Raw genomic sequence first — 24,353 nt, 5'->3', positions numbered from 1 at the left:
ATTATTATTATTATTATTATTATTATATTCATATTATTGTGTAATATTTACAGATAAATTATAATATTTAAAAATGCAATAATGTTTGTTGCTAATCTTTGATGATCTCTGACTCTAGTCAGCAACAAAAATGCACACCCCTCATATTTATTATACAGGAAATATTACTCAAAAATTAAAACTGGCATTTAAAGGGTTAAAATCCAAACAATGCTGAATGTTTGGTAGATTTCAGGTAGTTTTTTTTTTTTTTTTTAGGAGAAACTAAACAGATTAAGTCGCAGTTTTTGCACATCTATTGGCCAGGATGGTCATTAAAGCATAAAAAATGCACCAACAGAGAATATGCGAGATGTGAAGGTATGAGCGAAAACAGTCAAAATTATTAAATTAAAACAATTATACATATATATCTATAAGACTTTACATGTTTCAGATGTCATTTTAATCATTTAATATGCATGTTTCTTGAAAGCTGGAATTAATCATGATTTTCATAATCTTTTGATTTTATTTCCTTTTCCTTATTTTAATTTTTATTGTCTCTGTCAAGCACTTTGAATCACCCTGTTGTTGAACTGTGCTGTATATATAAACCTGCCTTTAATCAGGTGTGTTGCAGCTGGGAAATTCCTGTATTAAAGTGATTCTACCAGCTAATGGAGATCTAATAAACAAACCAGTGAAATTTAGCAGATTTATACCGGCATTCACCCAAATTACACACCTGTAAAGTTCTGGATATCTGAGCCAAGAGGACGATATCATACATTTTGTTAAGTTTCTTTTCTCTCTGTATTATAGGCTACATTTACGGGAAAATAACACGCGAAAAACTGATAAAAATAAAAAACAAACAAAAAAAACCAAGAGTTTCTTGGCCCCAAAACAGGGTGCTTGACAAGTATGTAACTAAGTCTAATTCAACATCCTGTCTCGTCTCTGAGATCTCTCCGGCCAGTAAAAGTCACTCTGATGTTGACTCTCTTTCTTTCTCTCTTTTCCTCACTTCACCATGAAGCGAAATGTAGCGATAATATGACGCTCCAGGGCGAAAAACAAGTTCCAAGTGTCGTTTCCCAGACTCGAGACACTGCAAAGCAACGAAAGCTCCAGGAATGTCGGAGTCCCATCACAACGAGACCGACGCACTGACTTATGAAGTGTGAAAGTTACATAAAGCTGCTTTAAAGTTAAAAAAAAACCAGAAGAATAAAAGATTTTTGTTTCCTGCTTTCACCTGATGAATCTCGGTACGAAATAAAACCAAAGCGGATTTGTTCTGATTTCACAGATGTAGATCAAGCGTCATATTTCTGCTTTGACATTGTGATTAATATTCACATTACATCATCACTAAAACAATAACAGGAACGAGGTGAACATTTGTATTCTGCTAATCTCCAAGCTGCTGTATAATCTAGTCATTACAATCAGACACTGCAGCCTTTTCCCATCATCCCGTTTTTCCTCTTACCTCCCGGCGGACCTCTCTGGTAGTCCAGATCTCTGTGTTGGTAGTCCAAGTCCCGGTGCAGGTAGTCCTGCGGGTAGTGAGGCTGCATGCGTTCATCCGGCCTCAGGCCTGCTGGCGGCGGGTAAAGCTCTTCCTGGGAATGGTTAATCCGCTGCAAAGATCCAAACAGAAAATCAGGAAGAGGAACAAACTAAAACAGGGTTACACGGGAAGGTCTCATGCTGCTCTAACCTGCATGCTGTTGTGGATGTTTTCCACCACAGGTAGACGCTCTCGGTCCTCCATGCCTTGCCAGTGCTGTGACGGCACCGGCCCTGGACCCACAACCCGATCCTGGCTCTTGGAGGCTGGGATGGTGAAATACTCTCTGGGGTAGGTCTGGGTGGGGATGGGGTAGGCTTCTGGACGAGGAGGGGAGGGCTCATCCTGGCGGGAAAGAAGCAGATTTTTTTTTTTTAATGTATGATTTATTTATCATTTTTTCCAAGTACAAATATGAAGCATTGAAAGACAATGACGGTATCAGAAGGAGTCATAGCCGCACATACTAAGTATTATCATACACATCTGATACATACACCAGGACAACAAAAGAGAAAAAAAAAAAAAAAATAAGATAAAACAAAATAAGATAGAAATTGAGACAAGAGTGAAACCAAAAAACAACCAGGCCAAAAAAAAACAACAAAAAAATAAACAACATAGAAATATGTGCTACGACCAAAATTACAAAGTGTATGGGTGTATTAAGCAAGAGCGTGCTGAAAAAACCAAGAAAAGAGGCTGTGTTCATGGGGCAATCTCAAGAGTAAGAGACATGACATGGTCTGCAAATGGTGACCAGACTTTAGAGAATTTAGCGTCAGAGCCTCGAAGCAGAAATTCCGCTGCGGAGACTTTCTACACAAGCAGATCTTTATGCACGATAAATGAGAAATGATTTCTCGTCTCTACTCGAGATACCGAGTGTTCTCGAGTGTTGGTGTCAGTGTCGGAACATTCCACACGAAGGCGCCACCGGCCTGAAGCGCACGGTTACTCACGTCTGCACACAGGTTGCCGGTCGAGACAGAGGTGATCTTGGTGCCAGGTCCTCCGGGGTACACGGATTTACTCGCAGGACTCTGGCCCTGATCTGGTGGAGGAGCAGCAGAAACAATCATTTCAGCACCATAAAAAAGTGTAATTAGAGGCTACAAGCAACACAACATGGATGCTGGAGCTTCCCCACAGATGACCTTCATATTTTCCATCCACTGGACTCTGTGGGGACTTTTAGGGACAATATTTGCATTTTTCTGACTGGTTGTTTAAGTCGCAGGGACGCGTCGAAGGAGAAAAACACGACATGAAGAAAGTGTTGTTCCGTCGCAGCTAAATAGAATGAGTTAACTAAGCTGCATTACAAATCCACATCTGCTCAGGTTGGAAAGCAAACTTTGGGTTTGAGCTCATTTCTGATGAAATATTCATGTTATTCCTGGAAATTAGGGTCATTCCTGAAGAAGAGCGCTTTCTTTACGGGGAAATCTGCTGCAGGATTTATTTATTTTGCACCTTGTGTCTTAATGTTGTCAAACATTCTATAAATAAAGTTTCCCTGATCATGTCTAAGATTCACCGAGCTGATCAAGGTAAGTTTTTTTCTGCTGGGAGAGGACAGTTTACCCAGTGCAGACTTACTGGCTACGTTGGGGCTGGACCGGTGGTCAGCCCGGTTCTTCAGAAGCCGGTCTTCGCTGCTCATCTTCTTTGGTTCGGCGTAGGAGTCCCAGCCAGGCTGAGGGCTCTCCGGGGAGCCGTTCTGCACAGAGTTGTTGTACAACTCGAAACCTTCGCTTTTTGGTCGCATTTTCCCGTTCTTCTCTCGGTTCCTGTCCGACGCTGGGTGTGGGAGAGAAAAGGCGGAGAGGTTTCAGGACAACACGATCCTGTAGCTGCTGCAGATGTGGAGTTTTTTCCCAGATTTCTGGTTAGAGTTGCTGTTTGTTTGGGCAACAATTAGGGGTGCGAAAATCGAATCGAAAAATAAAAAAATCAGGATTTTTTTGGCTTCACAATTTTAAAATCGATTTTTTGTTAAAAAATCAAACAAATAAAAAGGATCCAGTATAAACATTTTGTCATTTTTATTGATCTTTTTACTTGTCTTCTGGGGCGTTAAAGCAGCAGAATGATAATCTGGCTACTGTCATTTCTTTCTAATTGAAATCAAGAAAAATGACGTGCAAAGAAAAAAGTTTTACACATTTATTCTGTTTTTAACCTACAAAAATCAGCAATATCAAAGAATTATGAGAATCGCAATTGAAATCAAATTGGCACCCAAAAGATTGGAATCGAATCGGGACAAAATTGGATCGTCACAGCCTGAGCAATAATCAGGCACGAATGATTCCTCCTGGTTGGAACGAATAGTTTTAAACACTTTGAAGTGACAACAATCAGCTAAACGACCAACCTCTGAGGTTGAGACTTCAGGTTTTATTTTACTTCCTATCAGCTTCCTCTGCCTGCACACTCTCAAGCCTCCTTCACCTTGTGGAGCCGAAACGCCTCCATCAGTTCTGTAAAACACTGCGGTCGAGGGACTTTGGGAGAAACGCCTCTTTATCGTCATCCTGAACCGCAGACCGGCCGGCCAGAAGACTTCCTTAATGAACCTGGGGTCACATTCCAGCAGACAAAGCCCAGCACACAACCAGACGACCCTGTAAACTCCGAGCCGTGTGTGTGTGAGCTGATTTTCTCATGCACACACATACACACACACACACAGCTGGCTCTGGCCACAAGCACTCATATCGTTCAGACGGCGAACTGGATTTTTACTGTGCTGCGGAGAAGACAACAAGGACACACTGTCTGGATACGTCTGCTTCTCCTCCATCATCCACAGGAGCAAAATACCAACAATAGTCCATTCATCACGGCTGCTAGCTGAAGAAAATGTGCACGATTTTCACCACCATCTGAGCTTTTAAATGTATCAGTTGTTAATTGTCTTGCATAAAAGTAAAAATAAAAGACATCATATTATAGTTAAAACCACCAATTTAGTATAGTTATTATTTATTAGGGGTGGGAAAATCAAATCGAAAAATTGAATATTGGGATTTTTTGCTTTACAATTTAATTATTTTTTAGCAAAAAAAGTTTTATAACATTCTTTTTTTTGGTTTTTATTCTCCGAAAATCAGCAATATCAAGTAATCGTGAGAATCGCAATTTAAATCGAATCAGCACCAAAAAAAATTGGAATTGAAAGCATATCGTCACAGTCCTAACATTTATCTATTACATTAGAGAAAAAAAAAGCAACATGAACACTTTTAAACACAAAGTATAAAAAGATCTTGTTTCGTGAAAAGTTTCATTCTAAAGATGCTGCATGGGAACAATCTTTTAACATTTTGGTTTGGAAAAAGGTTCCCGCAACGATTTGCACACCAACAAAAATCACTGCTGATCAAATTGAATCAATCAGTGATCAGAAAACTGCAGAAAGCTTCACTATGAGGCAACACTGTTCAGAGTTAAAAGGTAAAAAGAAACAGACCAATGCATGGGAAAAGGAACCATGCAGGTATGAATCTGTAAGTAGAAATCAAACAAGTGTGTAAAAGGAGTCTGAAGTGTGTGTGTGTGCTCACCTCTAGGCATCATGGGGCTCGGCTGGTTCAGGAGAGTAGCCAGTCCGTGGTAAATGGCTCCCTGCTTGGCCACCTCCAAAGTCACAACTGAGCCTGTCCTCGTCATCAGCTCTGCCGCTCTGAACGAACACACGCACGCACACACGCGCACACACGCACACACACACAGCATGACTACTGATCTCCTGACTTCAAGGGAACTTTTCTCTTGATGTGGGTATTAAAACTGATGCAATGCACTGTGATAAAGTCTTCCATTTCGATGTAATGAGCTTCATTAAGCGGCTCCTTTTAAATAAACAAAAGTAGCATCAGTTTCTCTGAATGCTGCGGTCGGGTTTCACCACTTCCCGGCTCCTAAATCAAGTTTAGATTTAGTGACAACAGGGAGTTTTGTTAGAAACTTAAACCCATGAAGAGGAGCGGAGGTTAGACTGGAGAGACTCCGTCTGATTAAAACTACTGTAAAAACAGAGTATCTTAACGACAACGCGTCCAGCACGCACTGAAAGAAGCTAAAAAGCTGCGGTTGTTCCTCTATAAAAGGATTTAAAGTCAGCAGGTGTTTTGTTTTCAGGTTACATAAAACTGAATTTGTTTTAGTTTCCAAGCCTCCTTCTCATCAGCAGCTGCAGATGTTATCGGAGTCAAGTCGAAACAACGTTAAATCAAATCAAACTTTTGCAGACCGGACGTCTCATTTCAACGTTCTGCATTGTGTCCATCAGCGAACTGGTTTGGTTGCTTTTCATGAAGCCTGCAGCAAACGGTCCAACTCCCTTTCACCCACAACACTTCCACATGTAAATCATTAAATCAGCCAAGTAGGTTTTTATTTTTATATATATATATATATATATATATATATATATATAGTCATATTTGATAAATACTGTTCATGTGACCTATTTCATCACTTTAATGGAAATAACTATTTTTAAATTTGCTTCTTACTCTGCCCGCTGATGAAAAAGTAGCTCTGACATATCACTTCAAACTGCACATGTGTGACAATTGTTTTTATATTTCACATTTTGTTGAAGGGGCAAAAAAAATTTGAAATTTCTGCCCATTATTTCAGGCTTCATGCGGTTAAATGGGTCAACAGAGCAACTTCTTAACTTCTGCTACTTGAGGAAAAGATGAAAGCTGATAATTGACTGTTGAGGCTGACTGGCATCTTCCTGGATATCAAATAATTACCTACATATTACCAAAGATTACAATAATCCCTGAGATAAAGTCAGTTTTTCCTCTTGTGGATGTCCACTGCAGTTAACTTTTTCCCTCCACAGGGTTTTTCTTCTCTTAGAACTACTTCTTCTAGTCAATCAAAATATGTTGCATCCATAGACTGTATATAAACAGATGGACGTAGCCTCCGTGACGTCACCCATAGGTTTCTGAAGAACTGAATTGAAGCTCGGTGGGCGGTTCCTGCCATCGTAATCTTGGCAGGGGCATGTGTGTCATCTCGCCCGGAAAATACAAATATGGGCAAAGAGGTGGAGCTGAGAGGGGGTTGTGAGCGTCATGGTGGATGATTGACATCGAGCGAACTCCGAGCTTTCTGAAGCTAAGAGCTAACCGAGCTAACTCGCAGATAACAGGAGCTAACCAGCTAACGGAGGTAAGCGGGCTAAAGCTACGTCACGTTGTTAACTGATTAAAAACCGCGGTTGTTCTACATTCTTCTGACTTGAAGCGGGAGCTCAGGTACCTGTCAATCAAAAGGACACGCCCCTTAATATGACGAATTTTGAGATTAAACTACTTTTAAACAGGAGAGTTAGAAAAAAAAAATTAACTCCCCCCACAGTTGTCATGAAGGTAAACCTGACCTATTAAACCTAAAATGGATTTTTGTACCGGGCTGTAAACATGTTTATTTCTGCTGTGAAGTTGGTCTTTTTAACATGGGAGTCTGTGGAGATTCGCTCTGTTTTGCGACCCCTAGTGGATGAAGGGGGAACTGCAGTTTTATGCACTTCTGCACAGACTTCACTTTTAACCGCAGGAGGCTCCGTCCATCTTTTCATATACGGTCTATGGTAGCATCACAGTCTTTACATCTAGTCTATGGTCACATGACACAGATGAGGGAAATTAGGTTAGATTCATGGTAAATATTCCTCTTTGTGCAGATTAGAGTAATCGAGTTGGAGCATTAAAATTAGGTACGGTTATATAAGTTTATACTTCTGCCTTCTACTTTTCAGTCATTAAAGTTGAAGATCTAAATATAGTAAATTGAAGAACACGTTTGAAATAAGCCTTGAAATGAAATGACTGGCACCTCTAATGAAAAGCAACCTGACGCACATCTATTAGTGATGCAGGAAAAACACAGGAAGAAACGTATTGTGTGGCCTTTATTGTCAGCCAAATCAGACAGAGATTATAGTTGATAATGCTTAAGAGCAATTTCTTTCCAGTTTGGGTACAATTACGCTGGGTCACACAGTACACACGGGGATGTGTACGGAGGACTCAACCACACCATATAAGTGGCTGTGTAGCAGTTTAAAACACCATAATTAGCCATTTTTGTTTGGGAACTCAACATCAGATACTTGAAGCTGCGCAGGGAACAGGCTTGAAATGCATATTTTGAAAGATCAGAGCTTTCATAACCTTCCACTGGACCCAAAGACGACAAATCATTCTTTAGCTCTGTTTACTGGGAGTTCTGTAGGAGCAGAAGATGATAAAAGGTTTAACATGGTCTGAAAATGAATGCTGGGAAGTGTACATTAATTATTTGCAGATCCAGCTTGAATGCAGTCACAGAAACAAAAGAGGATTAAATCTGTATGAGCTAAATGAGGGAATAACTGGATTACTCTGAGCAAAAGGTGTCCTGCTGTGTCCACACACACCCTTGTTGTGCTTGAGCTGTGTGTTCCAAAACAAGCTGGAAATTCTCTGGTTTTCTTTTATAGGGACAAGAAAAAAAAGATGCAACCGCCTCAAGATGTCACAACCCCAAGCTTTCAAAGATGTGGTAATCTGTTGTCATGTCAACAGCAATAATTTACTTTCCAAATAAACTCTGAAATAGAATTAAAACCGAGTTTCATCACCTCGACCCCATCAACATGCCTGTGAGGAAACATCATGCCACATTTCTTCCCCACGGCTCCTCACAAGCCAGTCCTTATTGTTTAATTAGAATCTAACAAGTGAGCTGGGGACGTCTCAGGTTTCCTATTTGTACCCTGTAGGGTTAGTCTTTCCCTACAACAAACTCTGAAGCCTCATTTACACCTATGGGTGCAGTTTTGTTGCATTTCTACTGAGAATGCTCAATATTTTTTTGTTAACTGATATCCAATATATCGACAAACTCTTAATTTTCCATACGGATATCATCATACTGATAATTTCTCAAAAAAAAAAAAAAAACAAAAAAAAAAAAAAAAAAATTATATATATATATATATATAAAAAGAAAAACTATACATTACATTTCTTATATTTTGTCATTTTGAGTTAGAGGAGATTGGGGAGTTTGTTATATAAATGTGCATGCATAAACGTTTTGCCATTAAAAAACTAAAAACCGATACAGATGCCTCTCTTAATGTCAAAATCAGCCGATAATATCGATAATGTCCATAAAATCTGACATCTTTAGTTTCCACACACGAAAACTGGGAAGGGTACCCTGATATCTGACCCAAACTGTCTTGCATTTTTGGGATCCTTCCTTTGGGATACCATTCCAACCAATCCGAACCAACAGGGTGGAGCTGGACATTGCAATCTTGATTGGCTGAAAACTAAAAGCCACGCCCTTTGTGACCTGGGATTAAAAACAAAGCGGGAATGGTTGCTTGTTTAGGGCAACAAGTTCTCTTTTTGTTGAATTAATTTCCCTTTAAAATGGGGTTATGAAGCACTGATCTGTGGTCGCAATTAACAGCCTCACGCCAAGTAGAACGACCACAAACTGCTGGATGACCGCCAATCTCCTGCTCTGCTTCTGAGTCGTGTTTTAGTTATACTTTAGAGGAAGGCGTCACGCTGCGTCATGGATGACAGGTAGGGTTATGGTTGGCTGTAGCTGCACCAGTCGGTTTAAACAAGGCTGTACGATATCAAAACAACCACAGCAGCTGTTTTTACCTCTCTTGCGACAGTCCAACCAGGCTCCGCCCATCGACGCTCAACAGCTGGTCCCCTGCTGCCAGACGGCCGTCCTGTTTACACACAAACAAGCATCACATAATGAAGCATTGGTAGCTTGTCAACATCTTTTCAAATCATGGTTTCAGTCACTGGACTTACATTATCAGCTGCTCCGCCTTTGACAACAGACTTAATGTAGATGCCCAGTTTCTCCTGACCAGCACCCTGAAGATAGACAAGGACACAAGTAGAGAAATTAACCAATATGTGAGTAAATTCCCTCTTTTTTCCATTACTTAAATGAAAAAAAAACCTGACAAAAATGCAATAGTAACAATAAATGTGTTAGAAATACTCCTTTATGCATCCTTACAACAATACATACGTTGTTTTGTCTCTGCAGAAACAGTTGGAAAGTCTGCATTTATGGAGATTTTAAGTTTCCATGTAAGAAGATTTTCTAGAGTCACATCATAATCTACCTGAAAATCCCAATAAGTATAAAAACTAGTGTCCTGAGGCATGAAAGGAGCACTGAGGAGGGAATATTGGAGGGAATAAATAGAAATATTCGGTTTCTTTATGTTATCCCAGGGTGGATTGTCCTCCCTGGGTCAGGAGTCAGGTCCTGCCTCAAGTGGAGGAGTTTAAATATCTCGGGGTCTTGTTCAGAAGTGAGGGAAAGATGGAGCGCGAGATCCACAGACGGATCGGTGCGGCGTCTGCAGTAATGCGGACTCTGTGCCAGTATGTCGTGGTGAAGAAGGAGCTGAGCCAGAAGGCGAAGCTCTCGATTTACCAGTCGATCTACGTTCCTACCCTCACCTATGGTCATGAGCTGTGGGTCGTGACCGAAAGAACAAGATCTCGTATACAGGCGGCCGAAATGAGTTTCCTCCGGAGGGTGGCCGGGCTCTCCCTTAGAGATAGGGTGAGGAGCTCGGTCATCCGGGAGGGGCTCAGAGTAGAACCGCTGCTCCTCCGCATCGAGAGGAACCAGTTGAGGTGGCTCGGGCATCTGGTCAGGATGCCTCCTGGACCTCCCTGGTGAGGTGTTCTAGGCACGTCCCTCTGGGAGAAGACCCTGGGCATCGGGATCCCCCCCGCAGAGTTGGCAAATGTGCCTGGGGAGAGGGAAGTCTGGGCTTCCCTGCTTAGGCTGCTGCCCCCGCGACCCGACCCCGGATAAGTGGCAGAAGATGGATGGATATTATCCCAGGTGGGACTTGAACTAATTTTCCGTATGATTAAATGTGTGTATCTGCTGTGTACACTTAGAATAACCTTTCTTCTCCTTGACGGTTTTCTATTATAGTTAAAAATGTAAATATTAGCTCAAAAAATGTCATCTGGACCATCATAATCAAACGCCTCATTCCTGCTAGCTGTGATCAACTAAAGTGGTTGTCCAACAGTAATAACTAAGTGTGATTTGGTCTAGTCCTGAAGAGTTCTCGTAGTTTGGGTTATAAACATACTTAAACACACCTTCACATGAACAAGGGAGTTGATACTGAACAGAACATGGTTCAATTGCAAAGCGATCATTTCCCCGAACGCCAGGCCTCGTCTGTGTTAGGAAACAGTTCACCAACATGTCAAACAGACTGGCTTCAAAGCTTCCAAAAAGCACCAGCGGCATTTAAACACAATCTAAAGTATTCCTCCTGCTCAAGTTCCCCCACTTTCTGCTGAATTCTTGGACTATTTTCAACTGAAACAATCCCATCTGCCTGCAGAAATCTGTACAGATTCATATCGTCTCATCAGATTTGTGTCGAACCAAATTCTTTACAAAACAGCAACCGAATAAAAGAAGAAAGTTGAGTTGATGGACAACACAGAGCTCCCATAGTGCGTGATGTTCAGAGATTTTGTGGCTTTTCTATAAACTGGAGAGGGAGCTTGCTGCAGCCAAGTGCTGGCGTGTTATCAGATATATCACACTCTATTTACCATTTTGACATGTTTATCCTGAGAGTTTATGCAGCAGTAGGAGCAGAAACCAGAGAAACGTTCTTACATTTTTCTCTGTAGACAGACATCTGTGCTTCAGTTGCTTTTGTTCATATTTAACATTATGTAAATTTAAAATAAATCGTAGATTTCTTTATTTTTTTGCAGAGAAAGAAAAATATAAACGACGCAACAGAAAACATCAAAGGAAAGATTCAGACGCAGAAAGACCACAGCTGAATTACAGCACGTCTATAAACGAGCTCATAAAACAAATGGAAACGACTCCCCACTGCTGCCTTTCATCAGACCTGGCAACATTTTCTAAATAAAAGTCTGAGGTTAATAGCTTCACCGTTTACGGGCAACTTTATTGACTCCATCAGACATAGACGACGGAATGAATGAGATGAAGGTTTGTGTGTAGGAATAGACAAATCAGGTCATGTGACTGATCCAGTTTAGAAAGATGTGGTTCTGCAGTAGCTCTGTCTGGTCTTAACAACACTCTACATACATTTCTGACTTCAAAACTTGGTGTTTGACTGATTTTCATGGTGTGGGGACAGTGTTCATGTGTGATGCTGGAAAACGCTGTTGCCCTGCAGCAGCTTGCAGCTAAGAAACTGAACCTAACTTTATTTTTCCAGCCTCAAGCCGCTTGTTAGAGCTGCATTTTGTTGTATGTATAGCAAAACAAAGCAAAAGTGTACGAGATGACACAAGAATCAACAATGGACTGACTTTTACTTGCTGGAAAGAGCTCAGAGAAGAGACAGGATGCAAAGTGTGAAAATCTGGCTGATTAAGATGTGCTGCATCAAACATAAAAATCACAGCTGTAAATATGATTGCATGTTTCTGTTCAGTGCAATAAATTATTTGTGTTAATCTGTATGAATAAAAACAATTTATTCATTCTATTTTGGGAATTTTGCTCCACATTTATGCATTTAACCCATTTCTAGGAAATTTACTAGAGTGCAGTGGGCTGCCAGGAGAGCAGATGGGGATCAAAAATTGAAAGTGTGCTCAGGGGTGCACAATTTAATAACTATAAACCATATTATCACTAATAAAGTTAGAGTAACATTAAATGTACTGCTGATCATCTTTATGATGTACACTATCAACCAGGAAGACGAGTCCATATCTTGAAGGGTCAGTTTTGGTGGAAAGAGGGACAGAAACCAGTTTCCAAAAGGTAACTTCAGTTTTACTAATCTGTAAATCATGTTTGTTAGGATTTGTTTTTACAATAAACCAGCCGTTACAACCCATAAGTTTTAAAGAGAATTAAGATCCCAGACATCTGCAGTTGGAATTTAAACAGATCCATCAGCTTTATTTACAACAATACCAGGAAATACTCAGTCAGGGCTGGATGATATGACCAAAACCTCATATCATGATATCGCTCATTTTATTTCCCATAACAATATACATAACGATATCAAGCTGTTTGTGTGACGTTGTGTCAGTCATCAGTTATGTGTCAGATGTTCTTGGCAACAGCAGCAGTGATCTCCTTCCATCTGGGGGAACTATGTCTGTATGACATTTTTACAGGTAAATACCTGCTGCAGCGTTTACATCTGGAGTTTATTCTGAGCTTTCGCCTCCACTTGACGCTGCTTTTGCTCGTTGACTCTATTCTTTATTCTGTATTCTTTATCCTGATTCCTGCGCAGGTGATAAAACTAGTTAGTTGTGTCAGAGTTCGTTGTTGGGACTGTGTGCTAGTCTGTTGTCGGTTCCACGTCTGTCTTTTTATATCCAAACTGCATCCATGCGACAAATTTCCCCTCTTTTATGAACAAGATCATCAGTTTGGGTTGGCTGGTCATCATTTAGTGAATTATCCTGCTCTGAAACATGTCTGCTACCGTCTTTCTCCATATTTGTTTATTTATATATATATATATATATATATATATATATATATATATATATATATATATATATATATATATATATATATATATATATATTGCAGCATGCATGCTGTAAAGTGCATCTTGATGTAAAATACAGCTGTAGAGCACCGAAACATGGAGTAAACAAAAGAGTCTCATATGAAATGATAGACACTTTGTATCAACAAAATATATATCGTCATATTGCCCAGCACTACTAATAGAAGTAATTTGCACCTTCAAAATACTAAACCCAAGTCTTGCAGTTTAAGTAATGTAAGCATCGCCGTAATAAACGAGTGACTTGTCTGTAATGAATGAAGAAATCAGAAAATCTCGTCAAGAAAATGGCAGAAGGTTTCGTCTGTGGACTGAAAGTTTCTACACCTAGTAAAAAAAGCTAAATATATTTTGGAATAATCACTTATCTTCCCTAAAAGTCTGACCCTTACACATGTATTTCCAGATAAGTTAAACTCGGCTGCATCAGCTGAACAGCTGCCTCTGGATGTGGTCCTGATGTACGCTGCAGAAGCTCACGATGCAGCTGATGTTTGTTGCTCAAACTCAACTAAAACACTCAAACTTTTCATTTTCCCTCCCTGGTTTCTGTCAGACTGCTGATGTTGTTACACTTCTGAACTCACTAAGCAGCTAAAAGTCCCTGAAAAGCCCCCCTGGGAGGATGGGGAGGAAGGGGGGATTCCCACAAGTGTCTCTGGAGCCTGTTTTGGCGCCCCAGTCCCCACTTTGGCCAAGTGCATGAAGCTGGAACAGAGGGTCTTTACTGCTCTCTGCAACATGTAGCAGACATAAACAGTCAATGTGATTCAGTGTTCTCCGTGTCGCTAGGAGGAATTCTTGTCTGCTTGAGGCTAGCCTCATTATTTCATATGCGCACACACACACACACGCGCGCGCGCACACACACACACACACACGGAGCTGAAACACAGTGGCTCGAACCATTTAAAAAGCATGATGGTTTGTTTGTACTGGAGAAACTGGGAGAATTATATATAATGAAAAACAGTTCGGATTCACTGTCATATATGGATGTAATGATATAAACAAGAGTTCAATAAGAAGCTTTAATCCACAAGCAACACACGCATGGAGGAAAAGAACATGTGAAAGCTGATGAATGCGTTTCATTCATGTAAATAGCAGCACAAAGCACTGTTTAAAAAGAGCTAGTCTGTTTTAACATGCGTGCCCGTCGGTTTTTACATCCCTGCATATTCAAAAGTCGTTTCCTGCATTTACAGTCAAAGTCCTCATGCAACAAAGAGGTTTAGCTGCTAAGTGTGGGTCATGTGTGAGCATGAAGGAGGACGCCACCACTAACAACCCATTATTAACCTCAGATCGCAGTGTGTTGCCGTGGAAGCAGGTAAGTGTTCCCCCTGAACAATAACAGCATTTCTCTACACTGACCACTGTAAAATCATGACTATTTGCTTTGCAAACACATGCCACTGCAGGCGTAGGCAGGTTCAAGCAGGTTCGGACAGCAAGTATGAAGCCGTAAAGGTCGTAGCCGACGTTGGGGTGTGTTTTCAAGTCAAACCAGATGTGCTGCTGGTCTAAAATGTTGATATTAAGTGACAAGATGAAGCATCTTTCCCTGGGAAGCAATGAAACCACTGTCAGGAGCAATGAAACATGATAAATCTTCAAAATGATGCTACCTGAAGGACTTTACCATAACATGGAACTGGTAAAATGATGATCATCTCTGACCCAGTGTGAAACGTTGTGGTTTGTCGAGTCAATGAGACGTCGTCCACATGAATAAATAAAGCTGCGTTTGGAAAATAAATAAAACAACAGATCCTTCACTCAGAGTGATGTGACATTTTGTTTCTCCTCAGCTTTTCTGCAGCTGATTCACTGAGAAACTGGCGTCTACATCAGCCCCACAGAATCACGTACGGCTGATTTACAGCTGACAGAAACTGCTGCTAATGCAGGCTGGCCACACACCAAAATTACAGCTTGCAATGTTAAAGCATGTCAACCTGCTTTTCTGAGGTCATAAAACCACTAATCCATAAGAAGCAATTTAGAGGCTGGCAGTGTTTGATGGCCTGTACACCCACCCAGGTATTTTCTAGCATTTTAGCAGACCTGCCTCCTTTTCTTCAACCTCAAACCGACTGATATCCAATATATAATTGTATTATTTCAGTTTTGTTGCTGCTGTCAGTGAAGAAATGCGTTGAATCTGCATCTTATAGGAGTTTCCCAAGTAATAGAAGATGCACCTAGATCTGATAATAAAAACAAGCTACTTTCTGGTCCTACCTTTTACCTAAAAGCTGTTTTAAAGGCACAGAAAAAAGCTATTCAATTAGCTGGTTGTAAAACATTAAGTTAAATCTAATGTAGGAGCTTAATTTGAGATTTTAAAATGACTTAAAATGCTTTTTTTTTTTTTTTTTTTTTAAAGTAACATGCAGGAAATATCTAAAGTCTGCATCATGTGAAACAGACAAAATGTTTAAAACCTTCCCACTGTTTGAAGACGTCATGCCAGCGTGTCTGGAAACAGGAATAAACATCTATAGCCACAGGAAAAACACTTTTACCACACAAGTCAAAAATATCTCCCTGCACTTCCTTCCTGTCAGCTCGTTTCCATGAAAAATAAAACTTCACAACAAACTCAAAGAAAACAGAAATAAAGATAACTAATTTTAGAGCTTTTTTTTCTCCTCATTGACGAGTTATTTCCACCATCAGTCGAGACGCCGCCTTCACAGTTCACTGTTGCTTCAACAAACCAGTTTTACTCATCTTGCTGAATATAAGTGTTGACAGACACTTCATGTGCTGTTCCTGGTGAACAAGGGAGGAAAGCAAAGAACGGATAAGATCAGCCTGAGCTGGGGTTGTTCAATGGATCAAGAAAGACTTCTAGGACTGCCGTCGTTCCAGACAGAAAAACAAGTTTAATCAGAATCCAACGAGTTCCTTAAAGGAAGCACTTTGAAATCCGGATCCCAAACAGGATGTCAGCACATGCATGACGGGTGGACATCTCATTTGTCCAAACTAAAAGTTTCCTCCGTAACGTATCAGGATGCAGAAAAGCTGTGACATAAAACGATGGAAGTTTTAGGCAACAAACTTCATGTGACCGAAGATGGTAGCGCAAAGTCAGCAGCTTCTGCCAGTGTTCACCGATGTTCGCAATGAAAAAGAGATAAAAAGGGGGGGTCCAGCTCAGGTCCTGGAGGGCTACAATCCTGCAGGTTTTCCATGCATCTCTGCTTTAACACACCTGACTCAAACTAATCAGTCATTGTGCAGAACTACATGGAATGGAAGCCAGGTGCGTTGGAGCAGGGATACATCAAAAAGCTGCAGGACAGCGGCTCTCGAGGCCAGACTTCGGACACCCCTGATCTGATTAATCCCTGCTGCTGGATGAGCAGCCACGGTCTGCTAGACAAGGACTTCTAAGAAAGCAAAGACAAGGAGATTCTTTCTGAATTTTTCCTTTCAGGCCAAAAAACAACTTGTCTTTTTATGTTTTATATGCAGTTTACATGCACACAATACCTACATGGTGTTGTGACCACTGAGGTCCAGGCCAAAGCTTTTAACCCTTACTCATCATAATACATTGTGCAGTCAGGCTGGATGGTCTGCTTTGTCCTCTGGTTCTCCTACTTTTGGTAAAATACTCAGCTAGAATGAAACTGGACAAATGCCTGCCGCAGTGAGAACAAAGGCACCGAAACCTGCTAAAGTTTGGAGAAACAGCAAACATTTAATTCTAATTTAAACAAAAAATTACAAAATGTTTTTACTCTTTAAGTAGGTCAGATATAAAAATTTAAAACTGGTGGAGAAAAATCACGTCTTCAAGTGATGAAAAGTAAAATGTGCCCATAAATTAAAAAAAAAAAAAAAAGAAAAAACTTAAATGGGGGAAATCCCTAAAATAAAATGAAACAAAAAAATATTCCACTTCATTGACAAAGCACATTTTAAAAAACAGAATGTCTCCAAAAGGCTGCTGTCAAATATCACAAAATAAACATAAAATAATAATGTCATTAAAATAGGAACAAGTAAAACCCTTTAAAAAAAAATAGCCAATAAAATGACTAAAAAAGAAACTACACACCTCCCGCAGTGTTAAAAGCCAAAGAATAAAAGTGATTCTTTAGACGAGACTTGAAGCGCTCCACTGTGGAGGCAATTTGGACGTCGAACGGCAAAGCCTTCCAGAGTTTAGGACCGACTACGGAGAAAACCCCGTCCCCTCTGGTCTTTAGTCTCGTCTGAGGTACCACAAGCTGGGACTGACCCCCGAGACCTCAACATACAGACTGGGGTGTAAATTTGGACACGTTCTGTAATGTAATGTGGGGCCGGTCCATTTAAAGCTTTAAAAACAAACAAGATCTTAAAATGGATTCTAAAACCTCCAGGCAGCCGGAGCAAAGAAGCGACAATCAGGGTGATGTGCTCATGTTTTCTGGTCCCAGTTAGAAGTCGTGCTGTTGAGTTCTGCACTGACTTCAAGCATGAAAGTGTGTCGACCAAAAAAATAAATAAATAAATTAAATTAAAAAAAAGACAAAAATTAAATTAAACAAAATATAAAAAAAATAAAATTTAAAAAAATAAAATAAAATAAAATAAAAAATAATAAATATGATAAGAAAATAGCAAAATAAATCAAATAGAAAATTAACAAAATAAAAAAAACATAAACAAATAAATAAAAATAAAACAAAAACAAAAATTAAATTAAATAACATAAAAGAATAACATAAAATAAAAGAAACAACATAAAATTAATAAAATTAAACAAAATAACAAAATTTAAAAAAAATAAATAAATAAAATTTCCCAGTTCTTCCTCACAAATTGGCCATACCGTGCTTGACGGCAGACGTTGCAGCTCGTAAACACCTCCAGCCTGCAGCTTGACAGGAAAGCAAACACGTGTGTGTGTGTGTGTGGTACATCCTCTCATTGTTCCAGCCCTCACAGGGGGGAATGCGCTCATGCTATTGTTCCACCGCTAGCACAGCCCTATCAGCTAACAAACAAACACACACTTCAAACACACTGTGGAAACAACAAACACATCAAATGCTGCTTTTTGAGCTCAATTCTTTCCACAGAGGAAGAAAAACTTTCCCAAACTGTGGAATATGATGTCCTGATGAACACACAGCTGCACAACCACATTTCTCCTCTCAGCAACTTTATTTTACATTTTTTAAGCAGATTATTTTTTATCCTGTTAAACTTTTTCATGATGTTTTCTGTGTAAACAACTTTGGTGAGCACAGAAAGTGATGTAATGTCACACACTTTGTTGTCTTAAATCTGTACAGAGAAAATGTTTGCATCTTTACAGCGACTGATAAATGAGCAAACACAAACAGGGAGGAAGAGGAGGCAGCTGTGAGTTTCTTCATCTCCATCTGGGAGCTTTCCAGAGGGAAGACGAGCAGCGTGAAACACACACATGCAGGTTGGACTCATGTAGTAGCTTTCTAAACACACAAAGCCGACCGATTGGCTGCAGGGAGACAACATGAAGGTATCTGAGCGACTGTTGGCTGTTTCTCTCCACACTGAAGCTCTCGGCGAGCTGAAGAGGCTCTGAAACGGTCGCCAGATGTTTCAGCAGTAAACGAGAGGAAAACGCTGAATCCACATGAGGCAGAATAACAAGCAAACTGCCGGGATTCAGACAAATGTCTGCCTAATTCCATCTAATTCCATCTAAAGCCAAACGTCCAGCTTCATGTTGGTACAATCAGCTGCAGCGAGTAGAAGAGTTGTGCTAGAAGAGAAGTGGCTTCAGGCCACTGAACACATCCTAACGCTGTGCTTTGTGTGTACTTTAGTTTAACCATTTATCAGAACTGGCCTGAAAGTAAACAGAGAAAAGGCCATCGCACCGAGGGAGGGGAATCTATACATAAAACATCTGAGAGGAGCATGTGTCTTTGAAATAAGTCCATATTTAACATGAAAAAGCTTCTAAAGGCATCAGGAAATGACCACACACACACACCCTCAGCATGCGCACAAGAACACACACTTCTCACGTTTTCATCTGCAACCCGTCAAATCAACAATCTTCCACGTAAAACGATCAAAAAGTGCCGTTTACCTGGTCTCTTCTGCCCACCACAGAAAACCACATGTTGCTTGCTAGCGTCTCTCCGAACCAGTTCACACTGCGACGTCCAGACTGGAGGGGGGCGCACAAACGACTCACACCTGCTTTTATCCCAGAGAGCCTTTCAGCTAAACATGAACCGACAAGTCCACAGCCTCCAAATTACACTGGCTGGAGGAAATCCATTCAGCTGTGCCTCGATGTGTAAAATCACTATTTATGGATGGAGATGTGGGATAAAGAAGCGCTCCGGTTCCCAACATGTGAGGCAGAAACGCTCTGGATGTTCACACAAGCTCATTTTAACAAGTAAAGCAAAAAAAAAAAAAATACGAAAAGTTCAGAGAATTCACACAAAATTAGAGGTTAGTAACTCAAAAAGTCATGTTAAGTCCAGCAGCCATGGTTTAAAAAAAAAAAAAAAAAGTAAATTCCTTAAATGTTCCCAGGAGCTGCGAAATTCCTCCACATGTTCCTAATCGCAGACTGTTTGTCAGAAAAACAGGGAATTCAGGCAGCAATCCAGAGGTGGAGCGCTGCTGCAGCTCCACAAGGCAAATACCCCACACACACACCCCCACACACACACACACACACACACAGAGTTATATAACAGGGCAGCGCTCAGCCCAGTTTACATTCAAGCAGCTGTTTGACTAAATCTGCTCTACCTGCCTTCCTCGTCCCACTCACACGTTTCTCTGCCTGTTTCTCATACAGGCACGCAGATCTGAAAATAAACACAGCAAGGAGGTCTCCTCAGTCCATCCTCCTCGCCCCCGACCCAACCCGACCCCCCCACTCCCACAGCCACACAGGAAACCTCTTACCTCAAGCAGGAAATTCAATCTAGTCCAAAGACAGAAGAGTGAATGTTCTGTGCGGGGAGCTGACACTGCTGGCCTTATCGTCTCAGACGTTACACTGATTAAAAGTTTCACATTTCAACACAAACCACTGAACACATTAACACTAATCATGAATTCAGAGGACGGCTGCCGGTGCTGTTCTTCCTGTTAGGTGAAAATCCACAGAGAGAAAACATGCTGTGCAGTCTGAGCTGACTTTTAGAAGGAGGATGTAATGATCCCTTTCAGTTCTGAGCTCTCAGGATGAGTCAGCTGATGATCAGTCTAACGTATGAAATTAAAAGGTGATGATGGAGTCATTACTGGGTTGGATGATGATGGCAGATTATAGTCAGGAATTATGGGACTTTCTCTCCTGAACCTTTTGGGTTCAAAGCATTTAGTCACAGTTTATTCATCTGAAAGGAAAAATAAAGATTTGATGCTTTCTGGAGACTCATCACAAATTTTATACATATATACATACATATATACACACACACACACACACACATATATATACATATATACACACACACACACACACCTCTCTACATCTATCTATACATATATTATATATATATATATATATATATATATATATATATATATATATATATATATATATATATATATATATCTATATATCTATATCTCTATATCTATCTATATATATATATCTATATATATATATATATATATATATATATATATATAGATACATACACACACACACATATACACACACACACACACACACACATAAATATATAGATACACACATCTATATTTATATATATACATCTATATATATCTATATCTATATATATCTATATATATATATATATATAGATATATATATATACACACATATATATATACACATATATATATATACATATATATATACATATACATATATATATATATACATATATAAACACACAGAGAGAGAGAGAGAGAGAGAGAGAGGGAGAGACAGAGAGAAATAGAGTGATAGAGAGATGTACAGACAGACAGATAGATATAGATAGATATAGAGACAGACAGACAGATTTCTCCATGCGATGGACGGATGTGATTAAAGTTTCTGAAGAAGCAGAAACTAACTGAGGTATTTCAGAGCTTCACCATCCTTTCATCAGACGATCGGTTTGCTGTTAACTTTCCTTCTCCATCAGCTGGTTGCAGTTCACAGCTTCACCACTAGATGTCACTAATGTGTGTTTAACAGACACGCCTCCATTAAACATGACCAGGGGGAATTAACAGGGTCACCAGTAGTGGACTTCAGGTTTTAGATGTTTTTCTGCTGAAACACACCTGACATGAGTCATTGGGTCATTTCTGTAGAACTTACAAAGCTGATGGAGAACCAAACCGTCAGAGGCAGGTGTGTTGTAGCAGGGAAACCTCTAAAACCTGCTGGACCGTGTGCTTTAAGGTCTGGAGCTGGTATTCCCTGATCTACAAGGTACAGCAAGCAGCATGACCTTTCCTCAGGTGGTGGGAAGCCCCCCAATGACTCCATCTTTTATACAGCCGCTGCTGCAGCCCCAAGGCAACGGTTTGCTGTAGGTTCGGAGGTTTCCAGCAGAATGCGGCGTGAATCAGCAGCCAATCAGAGGGCTTGTTCCAAGTGGTCACGATCCAGTTAGTCAGACAGCTATGTTTATAGAAGTTGCCTATGGCAACCAATGCTGAAAACACTGAAGTAAAGTCGAAACGCATCTAATCTGGTAGAAACAAATCTGCAAAACTCTACTGGACCACTAAAGGTTTTCACCAGAACAAAACTGGAACAAACTGATTCATGATTTCCTCGACAAAGCACCCCCCCACAGGCAGACAGCGGTACAGTCAGATGACCGCCCCCCCACCTCGCGTCCACACCCAGGACACATCCAGAAGTTTCTGTCTAATGTCACTGTTTAGTCTCTGCTTTGCTGTCAGACTCAACAGTGAAAGCAGTCGATTTAAAAAGCAGCCTGTTCTGTCAGCACTGTGTGGCTCAGCCCAACACACACACACACACACTGACACACACCGACACACACACACACACACACACACTGACACACACCATCTCTGCAAACAGCCCGACAGCAGTTATTTAGGAGCAGAAGTTATTTTTGGATTTCAAGTCAAACTTCATGTTTTTGGGTTTTTTTTTTACTTTTAAACTTTTAGATTTTTCTTACTTTTACTTTTAAATGTTTTCCTTCCAACTAAAAAAGACTTCAGATCAGCAGGAGTTCAGATTTCACTTGTAACACGCATGAACAGAAGCACACACACACACTTCCAGGTGGCATTTCCTACCTTGGCAGCCACGATGCTGAGGCCCATGCCGTTGTGCTTCTTCAGGGTTACCGTGACAACCTCTGGCTCTTTCCTCATTGGCTGAAAAGAGAGATGGACAGAAAGGACAGGCTGTAATTGAGGGTGAGGTCTGAAGTGGATGTGTTAGGAGCGTGAGGAAGATGGAGGGAATGTCTGTCTGCCTCTGAAAGCAGGAGGGAAATGAGACGATGGAGCGAGAGGAGGGAGGGATGGGAAAAGGGAGGGAAGGAATGAAGGAGGGATGCAGGGGAAAGGGGAAGACCACAGAGGAACCTGTGGTTGCTGGAAGAAAGTCAAGAATGAAAAACCACATCATGGCCCCCCACCCACACGCACGCACGCACGCGTGCACACGCACGCACGCGCACACACACACACACACACACACACACACACACACACACACACATGAGCTTAAAAAGGAGGTGCTGGGTGGAGAGAGACGGAGAAACAAAGAAAAAGCTGCAGAAAAATATCACAACCAGTCTCGCGTTCGAGCTCTAAAGGTCATCCTGTAGGATACATTTCAGTGTTGTTGAATTTGTCCCACTAGTGTGTGTGTGTGTGTGTGTGTGTGTGTGTGTGTGTGTGTGTGTGTGTTAAGAGCAATCTGTGGTTACAACCAGAACTAAAAAAAATTAAAAAAAACCACATCAACACAAGCTACTGCACCCTGAAGCTCCAGCTCCACCAAAACACACTTTAACAAGCAGAACACGAGACGAACACACACCTCCGTGAGACGAACACACACATGATCAGGAGCCGCGAAGAGTTCAGTGTTTTACTGGCGAACGGGGATCAATCAGAGCGTCTGATTGGTTGATCTTCAGACGTACGGTGGCTGAGGTAAAACTGTTCAGCTTAGATGACGTCACCATGGCAACTGGGCTGACAGGGAGCATGTATGAATTTACTTGACTAGTTTTGAGTCCAACAGGTTGTCATTGGATGATGTGATTGTTTTCATGTGTTTAGATCAGGGATCCTCAGTCCTGAAAACCTGCAGGTGGGCAGTTTCACTTACCCGGTTTACTATTTATCCTCACATTTATGCAGTTATTAGAGCTGCTCGATTAAGACAAAAAATTATAATCACAATTATTTTGACTGCAATTAAGATCTCGGTTATTTAAAACAATTATTCAGGGTTTTTTTTTTTTAAAAAATTATTTGTCTTATTCAGCATTTAAGCAGGCAAAATAGATTGTCTGTATTCTGTATTCTGTAGGGCAAATTTACTTTGCCAAGGGAAGCATCATAGATATAATGCTCCCCTTAATATTCTGAATTTTAATTTCATTTTTCTACGTATTTTGCATAATTGTTTGTTTTACTAAGTTTGTACAACTGGACCGGACCAGAGAGGAATGAAGAGGGACAGAAAGAGAATCGAAAAGAAGAGAGATTATCTAGTATTTTTAAACAACGCTGCGCGTCGTGGTGTTCAAGGCTCCGTGTCGTGCATTATAACCGTCTAATGCACGGTTCCAAGTTGTTTAATCTGCTTTTACGCTTATATAGGAACTATTTTACGTTGGCCTGGATGTACGTTTTATACTAAACAACCGCTGTCAGGCTGCAGCGCGTTTCTCTCATTCACCTGTTAAAAGACGGCTGATCTGAACCAGTGGATTAATGCGTTGCTATGGTAACGCCCCGTAACGGAGGGATATTACAGTGTTTCACTCGCCGAACTATGAATATGAAAATAATGCAGCCAGTTGTCACTGACAATGGTATAAACTATGTTTAGGTGAACTTCCACAACCTACTGCAGTTATTCTACATTGACCTGCAGCCGGAGCCGACTGAGACTGGCTGCCTGGGAGTGCTTTAGGACGGGAGAGGCTCCCGCTGCTCGTTCCT

At 40.7% G+C, this 24,353-nt stretch overlaps 1 protein-coding gene across 6 annotated transcripts in view; it reads right to left on the bottom strand.

Annotated features, from left to right (window-relative positions):
• The window catches only part of afdna (afadin, adherens junction formation factor a), a 126,873-nt gene that overhangs the window by 21,180 nt on the left and 81,340 nt on the right, over window positions 1-24,353 (bottom strand). For all 6 annotated transcript variants that reach the window (XR_013771631.1, XM_079255462.1, XM_079255465.1 and 3 more), the window contains exons 22-29: window positions 22,464-22,544; window positions 9,421-9,486; window positions 9,259-9,332; window positions 5,131-5,249; window positions 3,161-3,361; window positions 2,521-2,612; window positions 1,709-1,903; window positions 1,478-1,628 (exon numbers count right to left, since the gene is read on the bottom strand). Coding sequence is in view for 5 of the 6 variants with exons in the window: in XM_079255462.1 (XP_079111588.1) it covers window positions 1,478-1,628; window positions 1,709-1,903; window positions 2,521-2,612; window positions 3,161-3,361; window positions 5,131-5,249; window positions 9,259-9,332; window positions 9,421-9,486; window positions 22,464-22,544 (979 nt within the window). In the remaining variant the exon portion in view is untranslated. The remainder of the gene's footprint in view (window positions 1-1,477; window positions 1,629-1,708; window positions 1,904-2,520; window positions 2,613-3,160; window positions 3,362-5,130; window positions 5,250-9,258; window positions 9,333-9,420; window positions 9,487-22,463; window positions 22,545-24,353) is intronic.

The sequence above is a fragment of the Telmatherina bonti genome (assembly GCF_933228915.1).
Source record: "Telmatherina bonti genome assembly, chromosome: 16".
In the NCBI taxonomy this organism is placed as follows: Eukaryota; Metazoa; Chordata; class Actinopteri; order Atheriniformes; family Telmatherinidae; genus Telmatherina; species Telmatherina bonti.
This window is presented reverse-complemented; position numbering and strand designations above follow the sequence as displayed.